The 18,259-nt window shown below is 34.6% G+C and overlaps 1 protein-coding gene across 2 annotated transcripts; it reads left to right on the top strand.

Moving 5' to 3' along the window:
- The first annotated feature begins 5,646 nt into the window (after positions 1-5,646).
- Positions 5,647-15,474, top strand: LOC114309139 (disease resistance RPP13-like protein 4). 2 transcript variants are annotated; one of them, XM_028254840.2, is made up of 2 exons: positions 5,647-6,993; positions 15,250-15,474. In XM_028254840.2, exons 1-2 carry the CDS (start codon positions 6,001-6,003, stop codon positions 15,256-15,258), a joined length of 1,002 nt encoding a protein of 333 aa, XP_028110641.2. In that variant the 5' UTR covers positions 5,647-6,000; the 3' UTR covers positions 15,259-15,474. The 2 variants fall into 2 exon arrangements, with proteins under 2 accessions (XP_028110641.2, XP_028110640.2); XM_028254839.2 differs by having other exon boundaries at positions 5,712-7,883.
- The last annotated feature ends 2,785 nt before the right edge of the window (positions 15,475-18,259 follow it).

Below are 18,259 nucleotides of genomic sequence, written 5' to 3'. Positions count from 1 at the left end.
AAATAGTTATGTAAGCCTCATGGCAAAGACAATTTTTATTTATTCAATCAATAATATTAAGATATTTTCTTTTCCTTGTAGATTCAAGGTTCTATTTTCCTCATGGATTTGAGAGCCCCTTTCGTCTACTAGAACGATATCTAGTCCTCGTGTATTCCGTTGCGTCAGATTTTATAAAAGTCATGTAAATGAAATTTAAAGATCTCGTTGTACTCTTTGCAATGCTGATCTCGCATTCTTAATTCGGCAAGGTTTACCTTTCGGATTTGCTTCTTTTCATTATTTGAGATAGGGTTTTCTCCATATTATTGCTTTAACATTCATGTTAGGGTTATTTGGAAAAATATATTATGATAGGAGTTGAATCGTGTGTATATTGTTTATGATTATGATTGGTTATTTTATTTGTCAAAAACCAGGCTAAAATGTTATTCCATGTTTGATTTTGAATTTTATTTGAGAAAATCAGTTTATGTTCATGAACACATATAAGAACTATCAAGTTGGAATTAGAGAGTGATTTTGGGATTAAAAAAAAAAACTCTTAAGGGTGTTATGTTCATGACATTTGATGAATATTAATATATACATTGTCATCTTTGTTTATTTTTTTGTGGGAAGGAAAATATGAGATTTGAGCTTTTGAACTTGAAACTTTAAAAAGTGTACTCTTGGGTATATTTTTAAATTTTTGATGTAAATATCATGCTGATTAGTTGATTTTAGAAAAGTTGTGAAAGTGTTATTTGTAGACACTTTGGGAAAATTGGCTAGGCATGAAATATGGGTGTATTTGAGAGATGAGACATGTGAAGTTATGTTTGGTGTTATTAATTTGGAAAACGGTGAATATAATGAACTTAACAAATTTGATGAATTAAATCAGTTTGGTTAATAATTTAAATCCTTTGTAATTAAAATGGTGTTATTGGGTTTAATTCCTAACTTTTAATATGTAAGATTAAAAGTGATGAAATGACCATGTATGAGATTTGGAGAAATAAGCGAGATTAAGTTGATGAAGTATGGTATTTGGTCCCTAGTTTTACTAGTTGAGTTATGTTATTTTAATATTACCTCAAATTCATATATAAGATATTTGAATGGTTTTGGCGGTCTTTGACAAGAAAAGAAAAGAAAAGAAAAGAATGTGATTTCAGCTCGTATGGAGCAAATGTATGAGTTGGATTAAAACAAGAATGAGTTATCAAAACTTTTATTTTATTTATTTATTTTCCTTAGTTTAATTTGGAAAGTGAATACTCGTGTTATATGCTATAATTATAGTCAAGAGAAGAATTTGATATAATTGATTGAGTGTTGGAATATTCACTTATGTTTATTGAGAATTATGATTTAACTTGAAAATCCCGAGATTTTACTTGCATGAGAAAAATGGGAATTTGATTCTATTTGATGTTGGGATGGTGATGAGTTTTGGAAAGATTGTAATTACATTTCAGTGATAAAGTATGTGAGTTAGGAATTGATGAAACCTTGAGCCCGCTTTTGTGTTATATGTTATCGAACCTATTGTTTAGAAGTTTGGCTTTAAAAAGTGGAATATGGATTGTTTCCAAGTGTTGGGAATCATAGGGGATTTCAAGTTATGGTTGCATGTTGGATTGTATATTCATGTTGTTATCTTTTAATTAATGCATTAGAGATAACTGCTTTGGCTATCGGTAGAGGATAGTATTGATTGTTATATAAATTGCATAAGAATTAGGTGAATTGAAACTAATCTCTTGTTGGTTGTCATTGAATATGATTATGTTTTAAATACATTATATATATATGATTGTTTAGGAGGAGAAAGGGGATGTACTCCATTGTTTGGGAGAAGATAGGGGATGAACTCCATTGAAATGAAGTTGGCTTGTGTGTCCATGGTGAAAGTCCCGAAACCACGCGTATGCATGTGTGCTGATCTCGGAGACAAAATTTCTGTAAAATGGCAAATAGATGTATTTCTGTGATAGTTATATTCGCTAAAGACCTATCGAGCTGTATACCTAGTTTGGTTGATTGAATGAAATGGACATGACTAATGAATTGAGATAAAATAAATTGCAATATAAATTGAGCATGGCATCGCATTGGTTTTGAAAAGAATATCTGGTTGATATTGAAGTATGTTAATTTATTTAAGTTAACAAGTGTGGTTAATTAATTAAACTTGGAATTAAATAATAAAGTCATAAGGTTATGGCATGGTATGACTTTATATATATATATATATGTTTGGTATCACTGTATGGCTGGACCCGCATGTGTTTTAATGTTATAATATGAGATTGTTTGGTGAGGTAGTAGTTTGCTCACCCCTTACCTGTACATGTGTACAGGGAATGTTTTCGAACTTAAGGATCAAACAGCCGGTTTTACCTTAACATGGTTATAAAGCGGTGATGAGCCATAGAGCTTTTTAATTGTTTCTTTGGTTGAGTTTTATGCTTTGTAAAGGGCAACGCCCTCTTATTTATTGTAAGCCTCAGGGCATTTATTTTATTTGTATGTAAATGACACTGTTGTATAACGAGAGGAAGCATGTATATTTATTTATTCATCACTTCATCAAATGATGAATTATTATTTATAAATGGACTTAATTAATAAATATTGATAATGTTATCCGAGTAATAAAATACAGGGCGTCACAAAGCCAAGCCAAGCTTTGTGGTATGCCTTCCCTCAAGTAATATCTAAACACTGAAAATCTGACACCTCCAACAAGAGGTACAACTCAGGCAAGTTGGCTCGGTTGGAGGGTTGCCCAGGCCAAGTCCGAATTGTATTTAGAAGTGTCCAAGCCCGTCCATCAACCTGATAATCTGAACTCAGGTTAGCCGAATTGTCCGAATTTTCCAATTGAATAGATAAATAAATAAATAAAATTTAGACCAGGAATGATTCAATAACAATCATGTACTAAATAAAAAAGAAAAATAATTCATCTTCATCACACCCAAATAGAATTAAATAATAAAAGAGGGAAATTTTTAAACGATCCATTAAAAAATTAAAGCCTACCTACATTAAATTTTTCCCAAACTATATGCAAGTAAACCATTACAACTATAAAAATGATCTTTTTTTTATAGTTCTACCTGCAAATCCAATAAAACAAGCAGAGTAGACAACTTTATCAAGAGTTTTAGAGAGAGAAGCTGAGGGATATAGTATGGAATCCAACTTAACACTCTTTTTTTGGGGGGAGGGGAAGGGGGAAGAAAAAAATACAAGTTAAGGTCAAGTTTGGGAAGACTAAAAAAGTGTACTTTTTTTTCTTTTTGGACTAAAAAATTGAGGTTGAAAATATGGATGTTTGGGTTAAATTTTTTACTTTTTATTGAAAAATGTGTAATAAAAAATTGTAAAAATTGATTTGTAAGGAAAAATTTGAATTGGGAGTTGTGCAGCCGTAATTGTTAACTTTTGGTGAATAGTATTAACTTTTTAGCTTTTTAAGTAACTTTTTGACTTTTTAACTTTTTTGAATCTTCCCAAACTTGCCCTAAATCTTCAAAAGGATATATCAGATGCTTCATGATCTTGTTCGCAAATCTCAAGAGAAATGAGGGATCATTTGGGTGAAGTTGAAAGCTTGAACTTCAATGGTGGTCAAAGAGAGAGAGAGGGAAATGACAGCAATGAGGAAAAGGTGGTGGTGGTCCTCTGCCCAAGAGAAGAGAAAGTGAAAGCAAAGGGAATAGCCCCATGTGGTCTCTGTGTCCAAGAGAGAACAAATTGAAAGCAAACGAGACATGCCCACACTTATATATTATATAATTTTTATAATATATAAAATGAACACGGGTTTGAATTGCTCAAGTTACAAACAAAATTTGTCTAGGCCGGGTTCAAATAACAATTCGAGCATCAAAAATTTATTGTCGCTCAAGTCTTAAAAAAAAATTTGAGTTAGGCACGGATTACTCAAATTGAATCCGATCAAGTTGCACCCCTAATCCTACTACCATTATTTAATATATATATATATACATATTATACATAATAAAATAATAAATATAAAAACAAAAAATAAACAAATGTGGGTGCCGACGCAACCCACTTCACAATTTATATATATAATAATAAAAAGAAAACAAAAAGGAAAAAAATATAATAAAACAAAAAGAAAAGCAATAGCAAGAGAACGGAGGAGGAGGGTGGGAGACAACTTCCTCAAATAATTATTTACATATTGTAAATTATTATATTATTTTTATTTTTATTTTTTTTAAAAAAATTGCCTATAAACAACACAAAATTAGATGAGAAGAATACAAAAATTCACCTTTTGAGTAAATGATAAATTTTTTGATTATCAAATTATCTTTCTAATACCCTCAGGATTATAAAATATGTTTTGATAAAATCACAAGTTCAAATTTTAACTTTAATGAAATTAGAAGATAATATATCCGTGAAGAAAACAAAATCGATGGACTCTCTCTCAATTTTTTAATTTTTCTTTTTTTCTCTTTTCCTCTCTTTGAATACAATTTCTCTCACCTTTTTTTTCCTTTCCGAACCAAATTTACCTCTTCCACGTTTCTTTACCTCTTTCTTTTCCATAACTTTTTTCTCTTTTTCGTTTTGAAAAGATTTTTTTTTTTTTTTTTCTCTCTACCTCTGATTTCTCCTTCTTTTTTTTTTCTTTTAATAAACTTCTTTTTTTTTTTTTTTCCAAACTGAGTGGAGTGCCCCTTTTATAGTTGGTGAATTACTCAATAAAATCCCATGACAACATGGCCATCCCACGAGATTCAAAAACCATGCGGCCATCCACGAGGTTTTTCAAAACATGTGGCCATCCCACGTGTGTGGGAGCTAATTTTCTTAAAATTGCTCTGTTTTTGGATTTTGGCCAGAAATTTCTTTTTAACGGATGTAAAATAATTTGATTGAAATGGGTGTAAGGTTAGAATTAAAACTTAAATTTGATTTTTTTGTAGAGAAATTCATAAACTAACATATTTTAATTTTCATCATCGAATGTTCGAAAGAAAACGTCCAAGTCTTAAGATCGGTCAAATTGGAGTCTCTACAGATGGGTTTCTTCGTGGAATCCATTATAGTTTTATTTCAATGATCCTAATTGTTTATTTTGTAAGATTTTTAATGTATATTATTCATGCAAAAAAAATTAATTTGAATCGTAATTTATAATATTTTTATTTTATCACTTTTGTTTTTTGAAAAAAAAAACAAGTATGTTTTTTTTGAATAAACCATTTATTTTTTTCAAAACAAACACAGTAAAAAAATATTACGATTATCAAATCGACTTAAATATTTTTAATAAATAATATATACAAATAACCTACAAAATAAATAATTTAAATTATTAAAATAAAACTCATAATAAACTCCATAAATTAAGACAGAACCCATAATAAATTTCATAAATACATATCAAATTGTCTCAAATTTATATGGAAAATGTTTGGTGGCCGCAAATTTTATGACTTAAATGGCCCGAAAATACCAAAATGAGTCATTTTAACATTTTCGAAATTATTTTATACCCAAAACGACATTGTTTTAATATTTACGAACTATTTAAACCACAGAATTTATAATCACCAATTATTACCCAATTTATATTTATAAAATTTATAAAAAACCTACTGAGACAACGCGGTTTCAACAACCGTGGTCCCGGCCAGTGGACCATATTTCTTCCCGGCGTCTCATTAATTATTGTCCCGGTAGATTTCCAACATCCGTAGGCCACCCCCTTATTTATCTCTTCTGCACCTTTACTTCAGTCTCTCTCTCTCTCTCTCTCTCTCACACACTTCGTCTCTCTCTCTCTCTCACACACTTCGTCTCTCTCTTATGGTGTCACAACGTTTCTTCTCTCGCATTTGCGCCTCTTTCTCTTGATCCATCTCTCTCTATGAAACCCTGACGATCAAAGAAAAAATGTGTTCACTCTCTCTCTATTAACTCTAGCGAAGACTTCAACACGACCTTTTGGCAGTGAAAGCCATGGGCAGCAGTATCTCCCAACCAAATCCACTTGACAACCACCACCACAAAGCTACCACCGCCACAAACAACGATTACTACCACGTTGGAGATCCTGCGCTCGCTAACGTGATTGGTCGAGATCTTATTTACATGAAAGAGGCCATGGTAAAGGTTCAGAAGTATGTAGATCGTATGAATGTCCAAATCGACCAGGCCAGTCAGAAATTTGAGCAGCTCAAAACAGGAGGAGGAGAAGAACTTAGTGAACTGAAAGTGGCAGTCAAGAAACTGAAATCCCAAATTCCATCAAAGCTGATTATGAAAACCGATTACGATGATGATTCCAAACCACGTCAGAATCCATGGTTTGATGGATCCATTAACCGTAGCATCAACAACTACGAAGTCGATATCAACAAGGCCGGCCATTCGCAGAGCTTGTACAAGGTGCCAAAGTTCGATCATATCAAGGAATCTTTCGATGCCCTCCGAGACAAACTAAAAAATTGTTTGAAATGTTTCTTGATGTTCCCAGAAATGGTTGTTATAAAGAAAAGGGTTATGATTTACTGGTGGATTGGAGAGGGACTTGTATCCGCAACAGTCTCAACCTCACCGGGCAGAGAAATTGTGTTGGTGAAGACGGCAGAGGAATTTAGCAATGAGTTATTGGATGAGTTTACTACAAAGGGCTTTATCGAGCCTATCCACAAAAATCGTGGCTTGGCCGTCGATAGCTACAGAATGCACCCTTCCAATCATTCTGCGTTAAACCAGTTTTGCCTTAAAGTAGTGTGTTCTATGGATACGAATAATCGAATTTATACTCCATCTGCTTTGCATGAATGCTTCCTCAATGTTGATGAGGCCATTATTGATGACAGGTTTGAATGGTTTTCCAAGTTCATCTATTTCAGAATTGTTTACTTGGGAAGGTGGCAAAACTCGGTCACTCGTCACATTGAAGTCACAGATACCAAAATTCTCAATGCACTCAAGAATATGAAACGGGTAAGATTTCTTAGCCTTCGAGGAATTTCTTTGATTACAGAGCTTTCTCAGTGTATTTCACAGATGACTAATCTCCGGATCCTAGATCTCAAAGCTTGTCACAATCTTGAGGTTGTTCCCGATTGGATTGGCTTACTTAAGAATTTGACACACTTAGACATATCTGAGTGTTACTTTTTAAATCACATGCCCAAGGGCCTTGGTTCACTATCAGAACTCGAAGTTCTTAAGGGATTTATCATTGGTGATTCCGAGGATAAAAACTCATGTACTATCGATGATTTGACAAAACTATCAAAGTTGAGAAAATTAAGCCTACACACCAATATGAAAGAATTCCCAACAAGTAAGCAGCTCCGTTATTTACAAAGATTAAAAACTTTACAAAAGTTAAAAATATCCTGGAGAGGATGCGTTTTACAAGGCAAAACAGACAACACACCTAAGCAAGCACAACCACAACCACATCCACGTGCCAATCTAACAAGAGCACTGATAGGATCGTTCACCGAGCAGCATGATTTGGAACTTCCTATCCATATGGAACTTCCTTCATCATTACAAAAACTAGAGCTTGAGTGTTTCCCCAAAATGGTTACACCCAGTTGGTTGTCATCTGGCAATCTGAAGAACTTGAAGAAACTCCACATTAGAGGAGGACTATTGTGTAATCTAGACCAAATAGCAACTACCACAATTGAGATGTTGCAATTGAAGTACTTGAGTGACTTCCAAATGCAGTGGATGGACCTTAGGAGATTATTTCCCAAGTTGATCTACTTCGAGAAAGTAGAATGTCCCGGTCTCATTTATTTCCCATGTGATGAGCATGGTGTTTGGATGAACGGAGCAAAACACGCAAAATCAAGAAATGGCATTGTGAATTTGAGGTAAGTTCTACCATTTCACTATATGACAAATTGATGTCTTTGAAGGTAGTTGTAATTTCCTTCTCTCAAGAAAGACTAGCTACTAATTCATTTGTTGAATCAAATGTATGCCATGGCTTCAAGGTCATTTGTCAAGGCTTCTTTACAAATTTTCAATAAAGTTTTATTTGGTATTAAAAAACATTATAACGTTTCTTGTATGCTACCTGCTGGGGGTTATACTGACGAAAGGTAAAGTAAAACTAAGATATCTTCATTATTATTTAATAAGAGATTACAAGTCATATTTATATACCAGTACAGGTAACAAACTAACAAACTAATTAACCAAACCACACTTCTAACTAACTACACATCATGTAACTAAGTAACTAACTAAAGCTGTTACAATCTAACTAAATCAGTTACAATCTGTTAAAGAATGTTGTTTACAGCTGCATCACATGACACTTGATGAACAGCACATTACACTGAATGATTACACGGAATGAACCTCCTCTTGGACCTCTTCCTTATCAGGCCCCCTCAAGCTGAGAGGGGGAAGACCAACACGAAGCTTGGAAGTGAGAAAAGAAAATCTGGCAGTGGACAGAGATTTGGTGAAGATGTCAGCCAATTGATCCAAAGAAGGGACATATTTGAGACAGAACTGGCGACGAGCAACCTTTTCACGAATGAAATGACAGTCCACTTCAATGTGTTTAGAGCGGCTGTGAAAGACCGGATTAGCAGCCAAGGACAAGGCAGACATGTTGTCACACCAAAGAACAGGTGGAGATGGTTGAGGAATGTGAAAATCAACAAGAAGCATTTGCAACCAAGTGAGTTCTGCAGTAGTGTGTGCTAAGGACCGATATTCAGCCTCGGTTGAGGAGCAAGACACAGTGGACTGTTTCTTGGAGGACCAAGAGATAAGATTAGAACCTAAGAACACATAGTAACCAGAGGTGGAACGTCTGTCGGTGGCATTCCCAGCCCAACTAGAGTCAGAGTAGGCTGTGAGATGAAAAGAACCAGGAGCAAAGAGAAGACCATGAGAAATGGAGCCTTTAATGTATCGTAAGATACGTTTAACAGCAGAGAAATGTGCCACAGTAGGGGCATGCATATGTTGGCAGGCTTGGTTGACAGCATAAGAGAGCTCAGGACGAGTTATAGTAAGATACTGAAGGGCACCCACAAGGCTGCGATAGAGAAAAGGTTGGGAGAATGGGAAAGAATCAGCAGCAGTAAGAGAAGGTTTAGCTGATGTAGGGGTAGCACAAGGCTTGCAGGTTGTCATGCCAGCTTTAAGAAGAAGCTCCAAGGCATATTTCTGCTGGGAGAGAAAGAAGCCTTGAGTAGTGGACTGAACAGAAATACCTAAGAAATAAGAAATATCCCCTAAATCTTTCAGGGAAAAAACATTGTGCATTTGAGTTAATAAGGAATGAAGGTAGGACTGATCAGAACCAGTAAGAAGAATGTCATCGACATAGATAAGAAGAAAGGTAATGGATGAAGAGGTAGAATGAATGAAGAGAGAAGAATCACAACGACTCTGAAGAAAACCTTTAGAGAGAAGAAAGGAGGAGAAAGTAGAGTACCAAGCTCGAGGAGCCTGTTTCAAACCATAAAGAGCCTTGTGAAGTTTGCAAACAAGGGTAGGCTGAGAAGGATCCACAAAACTAGGAGGCTGTTCCATGTAAACGTCTTCATCCAACTTGCCATGTAAAAAGGCATTAGATATGTCAAGTTGTTTTAGAGGCCAATGATGATGAAGAGCTAAAGAGATAAAAATGCGAATTGTGGGTTGCTTGGCCACAGGGCTAAAGGTATCATGAAAGTCAATACCATGTTGCTGATGAAAACCTTTAGCAACAAGTCGGGCTTTGTGCTGAGCAACTGAGCCATTAGAATTCTTTTTAACTTTGAAGACCCATTTACACCCTATAGCTTGCTTAGAAGGGGGTAGAGAAACAAGAGACCATGTGCCTTGATGTTGAAGAGCAGCATATTCATCAAACATGGCTTGGAGCCAGACTAGAGAGTCAAGAGCAGATTGATAAGAGAGGGGCTCAATATCAGGAGAAGGAGAGGAGCCAGCAGGAGAAGTGAGAATAGAAGAGAAACAAGTAAAATGAGATTTGGATCGGGTTTGCATAGGATGAGAATTGAGAGCAGCAGGAGGAGGAAGAGGTAAAACAACAGAAATAGAATTAATAGGAATAGATGGAGAGGAAGGAGCAGAATGAGACAAGGCAGAGGAAGGCTGTGCAGATATAGGCTGTGCAAATTGGGCAGGAGGTGCCAGATCAGAAGACTGGGGTTGTGAAGAGTACTGTGGTTGGACAGATGGAGATGCTGGCTGGGAAGAGAACTGAGCCTGGACAGATGTAGACTGTGGCTGTGTAGATATAGGCTGAACACTAGACTTTGAAGCCAGAGCAGACTGAGAATAACTATGCTGAGGAGAGGGTGACCAAAAGAAATCCTGTAAAAGAGGAAGAGAAGAAACAGAAGGAGAAGAGGAAAAAAGAAACTCATGTTCATGAAAAGTAACATGTCTAGATAAATGAATGTGACCAGTCTGAGGATCTAAACATCTATAGCCCTTAACACTAGGATGATAACCTAGAAAAACACAAGGAGTCGACTTAGGTGCCAACTTATGAGAAGCATAAGGTTTAAGCCAGGGGAAACAAAGACAACCAAAGACTTTTAGTAGAGAGTAATCAGGAGAAGTATGATACAACAACTCAAAAGGAGAGCAATTATTAAGAGAAACACTAGGTAAACGATTGATCAAATAGGTGGCAGCAGCGATGGCATCAAACCAATAAAGAAGAGGCATAGAGGACTGATGAAGAAGAGAAATAGCAGTTTCAGTGAGATGTAAGTGCTTCCTCTCAGCCACTCCATTTTGAGAGGGAGTATGTGGACAGGAAAACTGATGGTGAATGCCATGAGTGTGAAGATAATGTTGAAGAGGATGATTCTTGTATTCACCACCGCCATCACTACGAAAAATTTTGAGAGGAAAACCAAACTGTTTTTCCACAAAAGATTTGACTTCCATAAATTTGGCACACACTTTACTTTTATAAACAAGAGGACAAAGCCAAGTGAATCTGGTAAAATCATCAATGAACAACACATAGTATTTGTAAGGAGAAGCAGATTTATTAAAGGGACCCCATACATCACTGTGAATCAAAGCCAGTGGATTAGTTACAGTGGAATTAGACAATGTAAAAGGTAGCCTATGACATTTGGCTACAGAGCAATGTACACAAGAAAAGGTACTTTTATTGGAAGCTACAGACAAAGGTAATTTGTGCTTAAGCAAATGAAACTTAAGAGTAGAAGGATGGCCTAATCTCTGATGCCAAATGTCAGTAGAATCAGCAGAAGTAACTGAACTACTGTAGGCATGTGAAGAAACAGTGGTTGGAGTGTGGAATTGATATAGTCCATTGGCATAAAAACCTTTATGGAGTATGGCCTTGGAAAGCTTGTCCTGAATAGTAAAAGAAGAATGATCAAATGTGATAGAGCAGTTATTATCTTTAGTCAAGTGATGCACAGAGACAAGCTTAGAGTTAATAGAAGGTACATGCAAAACTTTGTTTAGTTTGAAAGAATGGTGAGGAGTGGGTAGTTTACCTTGACCTGTATGAGTGATAGGAAGGAAGAGCCATTACCAATAGTGACTTGATTACCAGCAGTGTAGGGTTGAATGGAGTTAAGTTGATGAAGATCATTAGTGATATGATCAGAAGCAGCTGAGTCCAAAAACCAGGGAGAACAAGAACCATTGTCCTCAGTTAAAGAGGTAGCATATGCCTTTGATTGCTGAGACTGGTATGGCTGAGAGTGAGACTGATATGGCTTTGATTGCTGGGATGGAGACACTTGTGAAGACTGAAATTGAGTATCTAGTCTATGCCAACAGTCAAGAGCTATGTGATTAGCTTTACCACAGATTTGGCACACAATGCCAAATTGTCCCCTTCCTTGAGATCTGCCATGAGAGGATCTTCCTGAATAGAATCGACGAGTGCCTCTATGAGAACCTCTAGAATCACCACGAGAAGAACCTCTGTTTTGATGATAAGAGTTAAATCCTCTAGAAATACTAGAAGCAGCATGAGTGTCTGTCACAGTTGCATAAGCAACAGTTAGATCAAAACTGTGTTTTAATTTTCCTTCAATGTGAATAGCTTCTGAACAAAGTAGAGCAGAGAGATCCTCCATAGAAATGGACTCTGCACGAGTTCGAATAGCCACTTTAACTACATCATATTCAGAAGGCAATCCATTCAATGTAAGAAGAACAATATCCTCATCTTCCACAAATGATGAAGCAACACGTAACTAATCAACAATACTTTTGATTTTGCTCAAATACACCTCCATTGAATCTGATTCCTTTGAAATAGAACTCAATTTGTTCTTTAACTGGTGGATATGAGACCTAGAGAGAGAGGTAAAGCGTTTATCAAGAAATTGCCAGACCTGAGCACTGGTGTGAAGATGTAACACAGAAGTGAAAATCGCAGGAGAGAGAGTAGCAGTGATGCAGTTGAGTAGATGCGCATCAATCATCTTCCATCTAACAGCTTCTGGATTTTGAATTTCCATTCCGGCAGACTGTCGTATTGTGTCAACAGGACACTTCTTTGAGCCATCAACAATGGCGAGGAGATCTGTTGCTCGAAGTACATTCTGTATTTAATTCTTCCAAACAACAAAATTCGAGCCATCCAGCTTCACTATTACAAGAGAACTGAGATTCGATAGCAGTAGATTGAGATTGGAAGGAATAGCAGAGGACCCCGTAGATGAAGCTTGAGAATTGCTCGCGAGAGCTTCTTGGTGCTCTGATACCATGACGAAAGGTAAAGTAAAACTAAGATATCTTCATTATTATTTAATAAGAGATTACAAGTCATATTTATATACCAGTACAGGTAACAAACTAACAAACTAATTAAACTAACCACACTTCTAACTAACTACACATCATGTAACTAAGTAACTAACTAAAGCTGTTACAATCTAACTAAATCAGCTACAATCTGTTAAAGAATGTTGTTTACAGCTGCAGCACATGACACTTGATGAACAACACATTACACTGAATGATTACACGGAATGAACCTCCTCTTGGACCCCTTCCTTATCATATACTACATGAGTTCAAAACTTCAAAATTTAGCATTTCTCTAATCAGTACATTGGAAACTTGCAGTGAGTTACATGAGAAAAAGACAATTTTTTTACTTTGTTTTTGGAAAGCGAAAAAGGTGAGGCATAGGAGTATATGGTGTAGAGACCCTAATATTTTTTTTTTTGTAATTACACTTGAAACCCTGAGCCTTAGGTTAATAGCATTTTAGCCCTAGTTCCGTAAAAGTCTGCGTAAGGGCCCAAGTAAAGAATAAATTTTCCGTGTGTTACCATAATTAAATCATAGAACACTACTTTATGATTGAAACTATCCTAAAACTTGGTTTTATTTATTTTACCTCATAATTTCTAAATTAATTCACGCATTTTATTTTTATTTCTATTTTTTTTTTGTTTTTAGTGTTCTTTCATTTATTATTTATTTGAATAGAATACAATTGTTTATTTGAATATATACATAGTTTATATATATATATATATATATATATAATATGTTGGTGGAAAAATTGATTGGATGACAACAAACCAAAAATAAAATAAATAAAATAAAAAAAAAACAAATATCTAGATATTTAGTTCACTTAGCCATTAAGCTACCTTATACTCTATAAATTTTGAGTTTGTCCAATTTCACTCCCACGTTTTTGAATAGCCCAAGGAGAGGGTGAGAGAGGGAGAGTTGGCTCAAGGGAAGTAGAGAAGTAAGAAGAAGAAAAAAAAAGAAGAGAAAAAGAAGGAATTCTTAAAGGTAAGAACATACCTCTCCCTTAATTTCTCCAATCCTTTCATCAACTCATTCTATTGTCTAGTATGGCTCTTGTGTTACAAATTAATGGTAAATAGGGTTTTTGGTGTGTGTGAAAGTACGGCTATGATATAGTGTCATTGTCTTACAAATTTGTGAAATTAGGCACTGCTGCAACTTCTCTAATTTAAAAGAAATATCAAATTTATCTAATTCTCAAATCCGAATTTATCGTAGAATATTTTATGTGTTTAGAGCTCGTGACAAATTTTATTAGCTCTTAATTGTGTGTTTTTAGGGCTTGGATAATTTGTTGAAAAATCTGGTCCTGAGTCTCTGAAAAACAGTCCACTTTTAGAAATTTTATAAAATTCTAGAAAAATCATCTCATGTTGGCTCTTCTTTCAAAATTTAGAACTTTGAGTCCTCTTTCCAACAGATTTTATTTGAGTGAAAACCGTCGGGTAGATTGAGAGAAAAGCTAGTTTTCCCAAAGGGTGACAAATCTGGACAGGTTTTCGAATATAGTTTGTAGATGAATTTTTGGGAGGGGCTGTGCAACTTCTGAAAATTGGAACTAAAAATAGACAGATTGAATACTGTTTATGTGCAATTTCAGCCCCTAATTTGACCTAGAAGTATTTTTACCAAAGCGTTCTTTTTAGCCCTGCAGAACCGAACAGTGCTGGAAATTGTGTTCTATTATGTTAATTGTCTCTAAGTGTTTCAAAGCATTTCTAATGTTGTTTTCTTGCCTTACTATACTTATAAATGATGATCATGGACTATATTTCCTCTCGTATGTTTTTCTCATACTCTTTTATATGACCGAATTACCGAATGTGACTAATTTACCTAGCAAAAGATCTAATAAACGGGAAGTGATAAAGGGCTGGCAATGGGTGACGTTCATCTTAGTGTTTTAGAACAATTTTATACATATGCATGACATGAATTATGATGGGATTAATACTAAATGAGTTAAGTCTTGTGTAAGCATTTTGAGCGAGCCCCTAGGTTGACACGGACATATTCAGACTCTATGCGGTGGTTTCAGGGTGTAAGCGAGCCCTTTGGTATGGTATGTGCAAGGTGTAAGCGACCCCTAGGCACGATTTGGGGTGTAAGCGAGCCCACTTGTTTGGCCGTCCCTTTTGAGGTCCATCGATGTCGCTAACCGGTAAGTAACAGGGAAGTGGGCATGGGTGGTAAGGTCTGCAAAGCAGCAAAAGGGGGAGTTCTGAGTAGTCCGGTGTTTAATCTTGTGGTTGGGTAGAAGGATCTCTTTGGGGGATTCTAGATGCCTAGTCTAACTACTAATTCATAAAACCTTAACGTAAGTATGTTATGTTACCTGATTTGTTTTGTATATGATTGATTGATTGATAGAAGATATAGGGGTGTGTGTGTTTTTACTGGGCATTCCAAGCTCATGGCGTGTTATGCCAGGTGAAGTAGCAGCTTACGATGGGGAAGGTTATTTCGAAGACAATCAAGATGAAGTTTTAGAGCCGTGGTTCACTTGAAAATTTGGACTAGTAGTTTGTTTTTGTTTTCTCTCTCCTTTTATCTTTTGGTTTGACAGTGTTTTGTAAACCTCTAGTAGAACTCAAATCAGTTATTTATGTTATAACTCTGCTTATATGTGTATATTAAAATATTGTGGTTATCTCTTTTGTTTGAGTTGCACTTTATATATTTCTCTTGTGGTCTCAAATTTTGGGGCGTGACATATGGTATAATGATTTATCCCCTTAATTTTGTTTCTCTAATTTTATCTTTAATGATGTGAAATTAGGAAGGTTAAAGATGAGAGAGAGAGAGAGAGAGAGAGAGAGAGAGAGAGAGAGAGAGAGGAGTATTGGATTGCTTCATATAAGAGTGGGCAACATCATTAAAGGTGGAATTAGGACCAAATTAGGAAATGTAGCACCACTCATATCTATATTAATCTTGAAAACTTTTTTCATAACTTTTTTTATTGAATTATTTACACAAAGACATTGTAAACTATTGAGAAGTATCACTTTGACTAAATTATAAAATCATACAAATGGATCTCCTAAATTATTGACATGTTTCACTTTGACTCTTTCTATTACTGCACCGTAAGTTAAACCAAACTTCTAAATATTTTTAGACGAAAATACCATTCACACTCTATATATTTTCAATTTCATTATTATTATTTGTTTTATTTTTTTTAATATAAGCATTAATCCATTATTATTTTTTTAATATTCTTGATAAATGTATTTTTACAGAAAGAATATTTAAAAATAATAATAAAACCAAAAAAATGAGAAAAATTGAAAAGAAGTATTGTTGGGTGTGTTATATAGAGTGTTAAAGAGTATTTTCGTCTCAAAAATGAGAATGCAGTAACAGATGGGATCAAAGTGAAACACGCTAATAATTTAGGAGATCTATTTGTATGCGTTTATAGTTTAGGAAATTAAAATGATATTTCACAATAATTTAATAAATCTCCATGTAAATAACCCTTTTTTATTTCAAAACCACCTTTTATTTTAAGCACACACAGGATTCTATAATTGCCTATTACAATGCACACTTTTTAGTATATTTATTCTATTATATAAAACGTATATTTAAATTGGTTTGAGCCACTATCAAGTTTTTTACTTTTTCAAGAATACCCTTCTCGCTCAATAATTGTCACCTCTTTCCACCCAATAGCTATCACATGTAACAACTGTTAAAATGACTTTATTTTTTCCTTCATTGAACGGTTTAAAACTACTTATTGATTTTCCTTAATTTTCAACCTATCCAAAAATTTAAATATAAAATTACAAATCTAACGTGTTTGCACTCACCTTTAGTATATATAACTAAAAACGTACTTTTTGTTTCAATTCAATTTCCACATTTACCTTAACTTTAACGCCATAGATTAACAGAGTTAGGTGACCAAATTAAAATATTTTTCACAATTTAAACATTGTTAATAAAAATGACACAAATCACATACATAAGAGACTAGAAATGTTATTAGACATAGCTTATATTGATCAATGTTTGATGAGTTGTAGGTATCCATGTGCAAGGTAAGACTTGTCTTTTTTTCTTCTTTTTCTCTCTATTTTTATTAGGAACAAGAAGAAACATAATAAACAAAGGATTAAAACATTACAAACATTATTAGCCACTTAATGTCCATAATCAGAAAACACATGTAGCAATTTGTTGCATAATCAACATTTAGTGCCTAAACAAACAACAAACTATCTATCTGGATATCAACCTCCATGTAACCTCTTTACATGCACCGCCTTAAACAATTTGGATGGTATTGTAGAGCATCACTTGGCTTCCCATCCATCAATCACTTGCAAATCTCTAACTTTCACTCAAAGCATAAAATTAAGAATTAAGATCATTAATCAAGGCCAATATATCACTAGGCATAAGATCAACATTTTTAAAATGAAAAAAAAAAAAGAAACTTGTTTCTCCCAAAGGGTGATCACCAATATATCCAAAAAAAAAAAAAAAAAAAAAACACCATTCCTTGAAAGAACTAGGCTTCCACTATCAAAATCAAAGTCCAAACTAGATCCCAATACATGTTTAGAGAAGTCCAATTTCAACTTCTTGTTTGCACATTAACAACTTTTAATTGAAAAAGCACGATGAATGGCCTTCCAAAGAAAGAATAAAACCTTAGGAAGGATCTTCAATGACTTGATTCTATACCAAACTTTCTTCAAGTGAGGGTTTAACTTATTGAAGTAGTGAATTTCTCATTAAGAGCCATAAATAACAAAAAAGCATATTCGACAGAGTAATTTCTACTCTCAGTCATACCCTAAACAAGTTTGGCCTCTGTTGACAAGAGGTTAAAAGTTAATTTTTTGACTTTTAACCTCTTTTCGATCACATTACCTCTCTACTTTTTACAGATTTTTTCCAAAAAAAAACAAAAAATAAAAAAAAAGTCAAAAAAATAACTTTTAACCTACTTCTCAAAACAACCATTTGTCCTCTATAGGAAGAGTTGGGAAGTGGATGGCAAGGATTCTCAGCACAACAACTTAAGGGAAAAGAACTCAAATAAAAGACTCCCTCCACGAATTGAGTATTAATTAATTAATTAAAATGTCCATATGGTACTACAAGAAATTACACTTTTGGCGACTAAATTTTTAGTCACCAAAGGTTATTTTTTAGTCGGCAAAAGTCAATGGCGACTAAAGTTATTCGTCGCCCCATTGGTCGTCAAAGCCTAGTCGGCAATAGTCAACAGCGACTAAATTTACATTGGTCGCTAATTATCTTATCTTTGGCTACTAAAACGGATTTAGTTGCCAAACATGACGTTTTGGCGACCAAATATTTAGTCGTCAAAAGTAATTAAATCAAAATGAAATTCTCTTTCAACGACTAAAATATTTAGTCACTAAAACATTTTAGTCGCTAATAATCTTATCTTTGG

This window comes from Camellia sinensis, chromosome 11 (genome assembly GCF_055761805.1).
Source record: "Camellia sinensis isolate YWXY chromosome 11, ASM5576180v1, whole genome shotgun sequence".
Taxonomy (NCBI): domain Eukaryota; kingdom Viridiplantae; phylum Streptophyta; class Magnoliopsida; order Ericales; family Theaceae; genus Camellia; species Camellia sinensis.
This window is presented reverse-complemented; position numbering and strand designations above follow the sequence as displayed.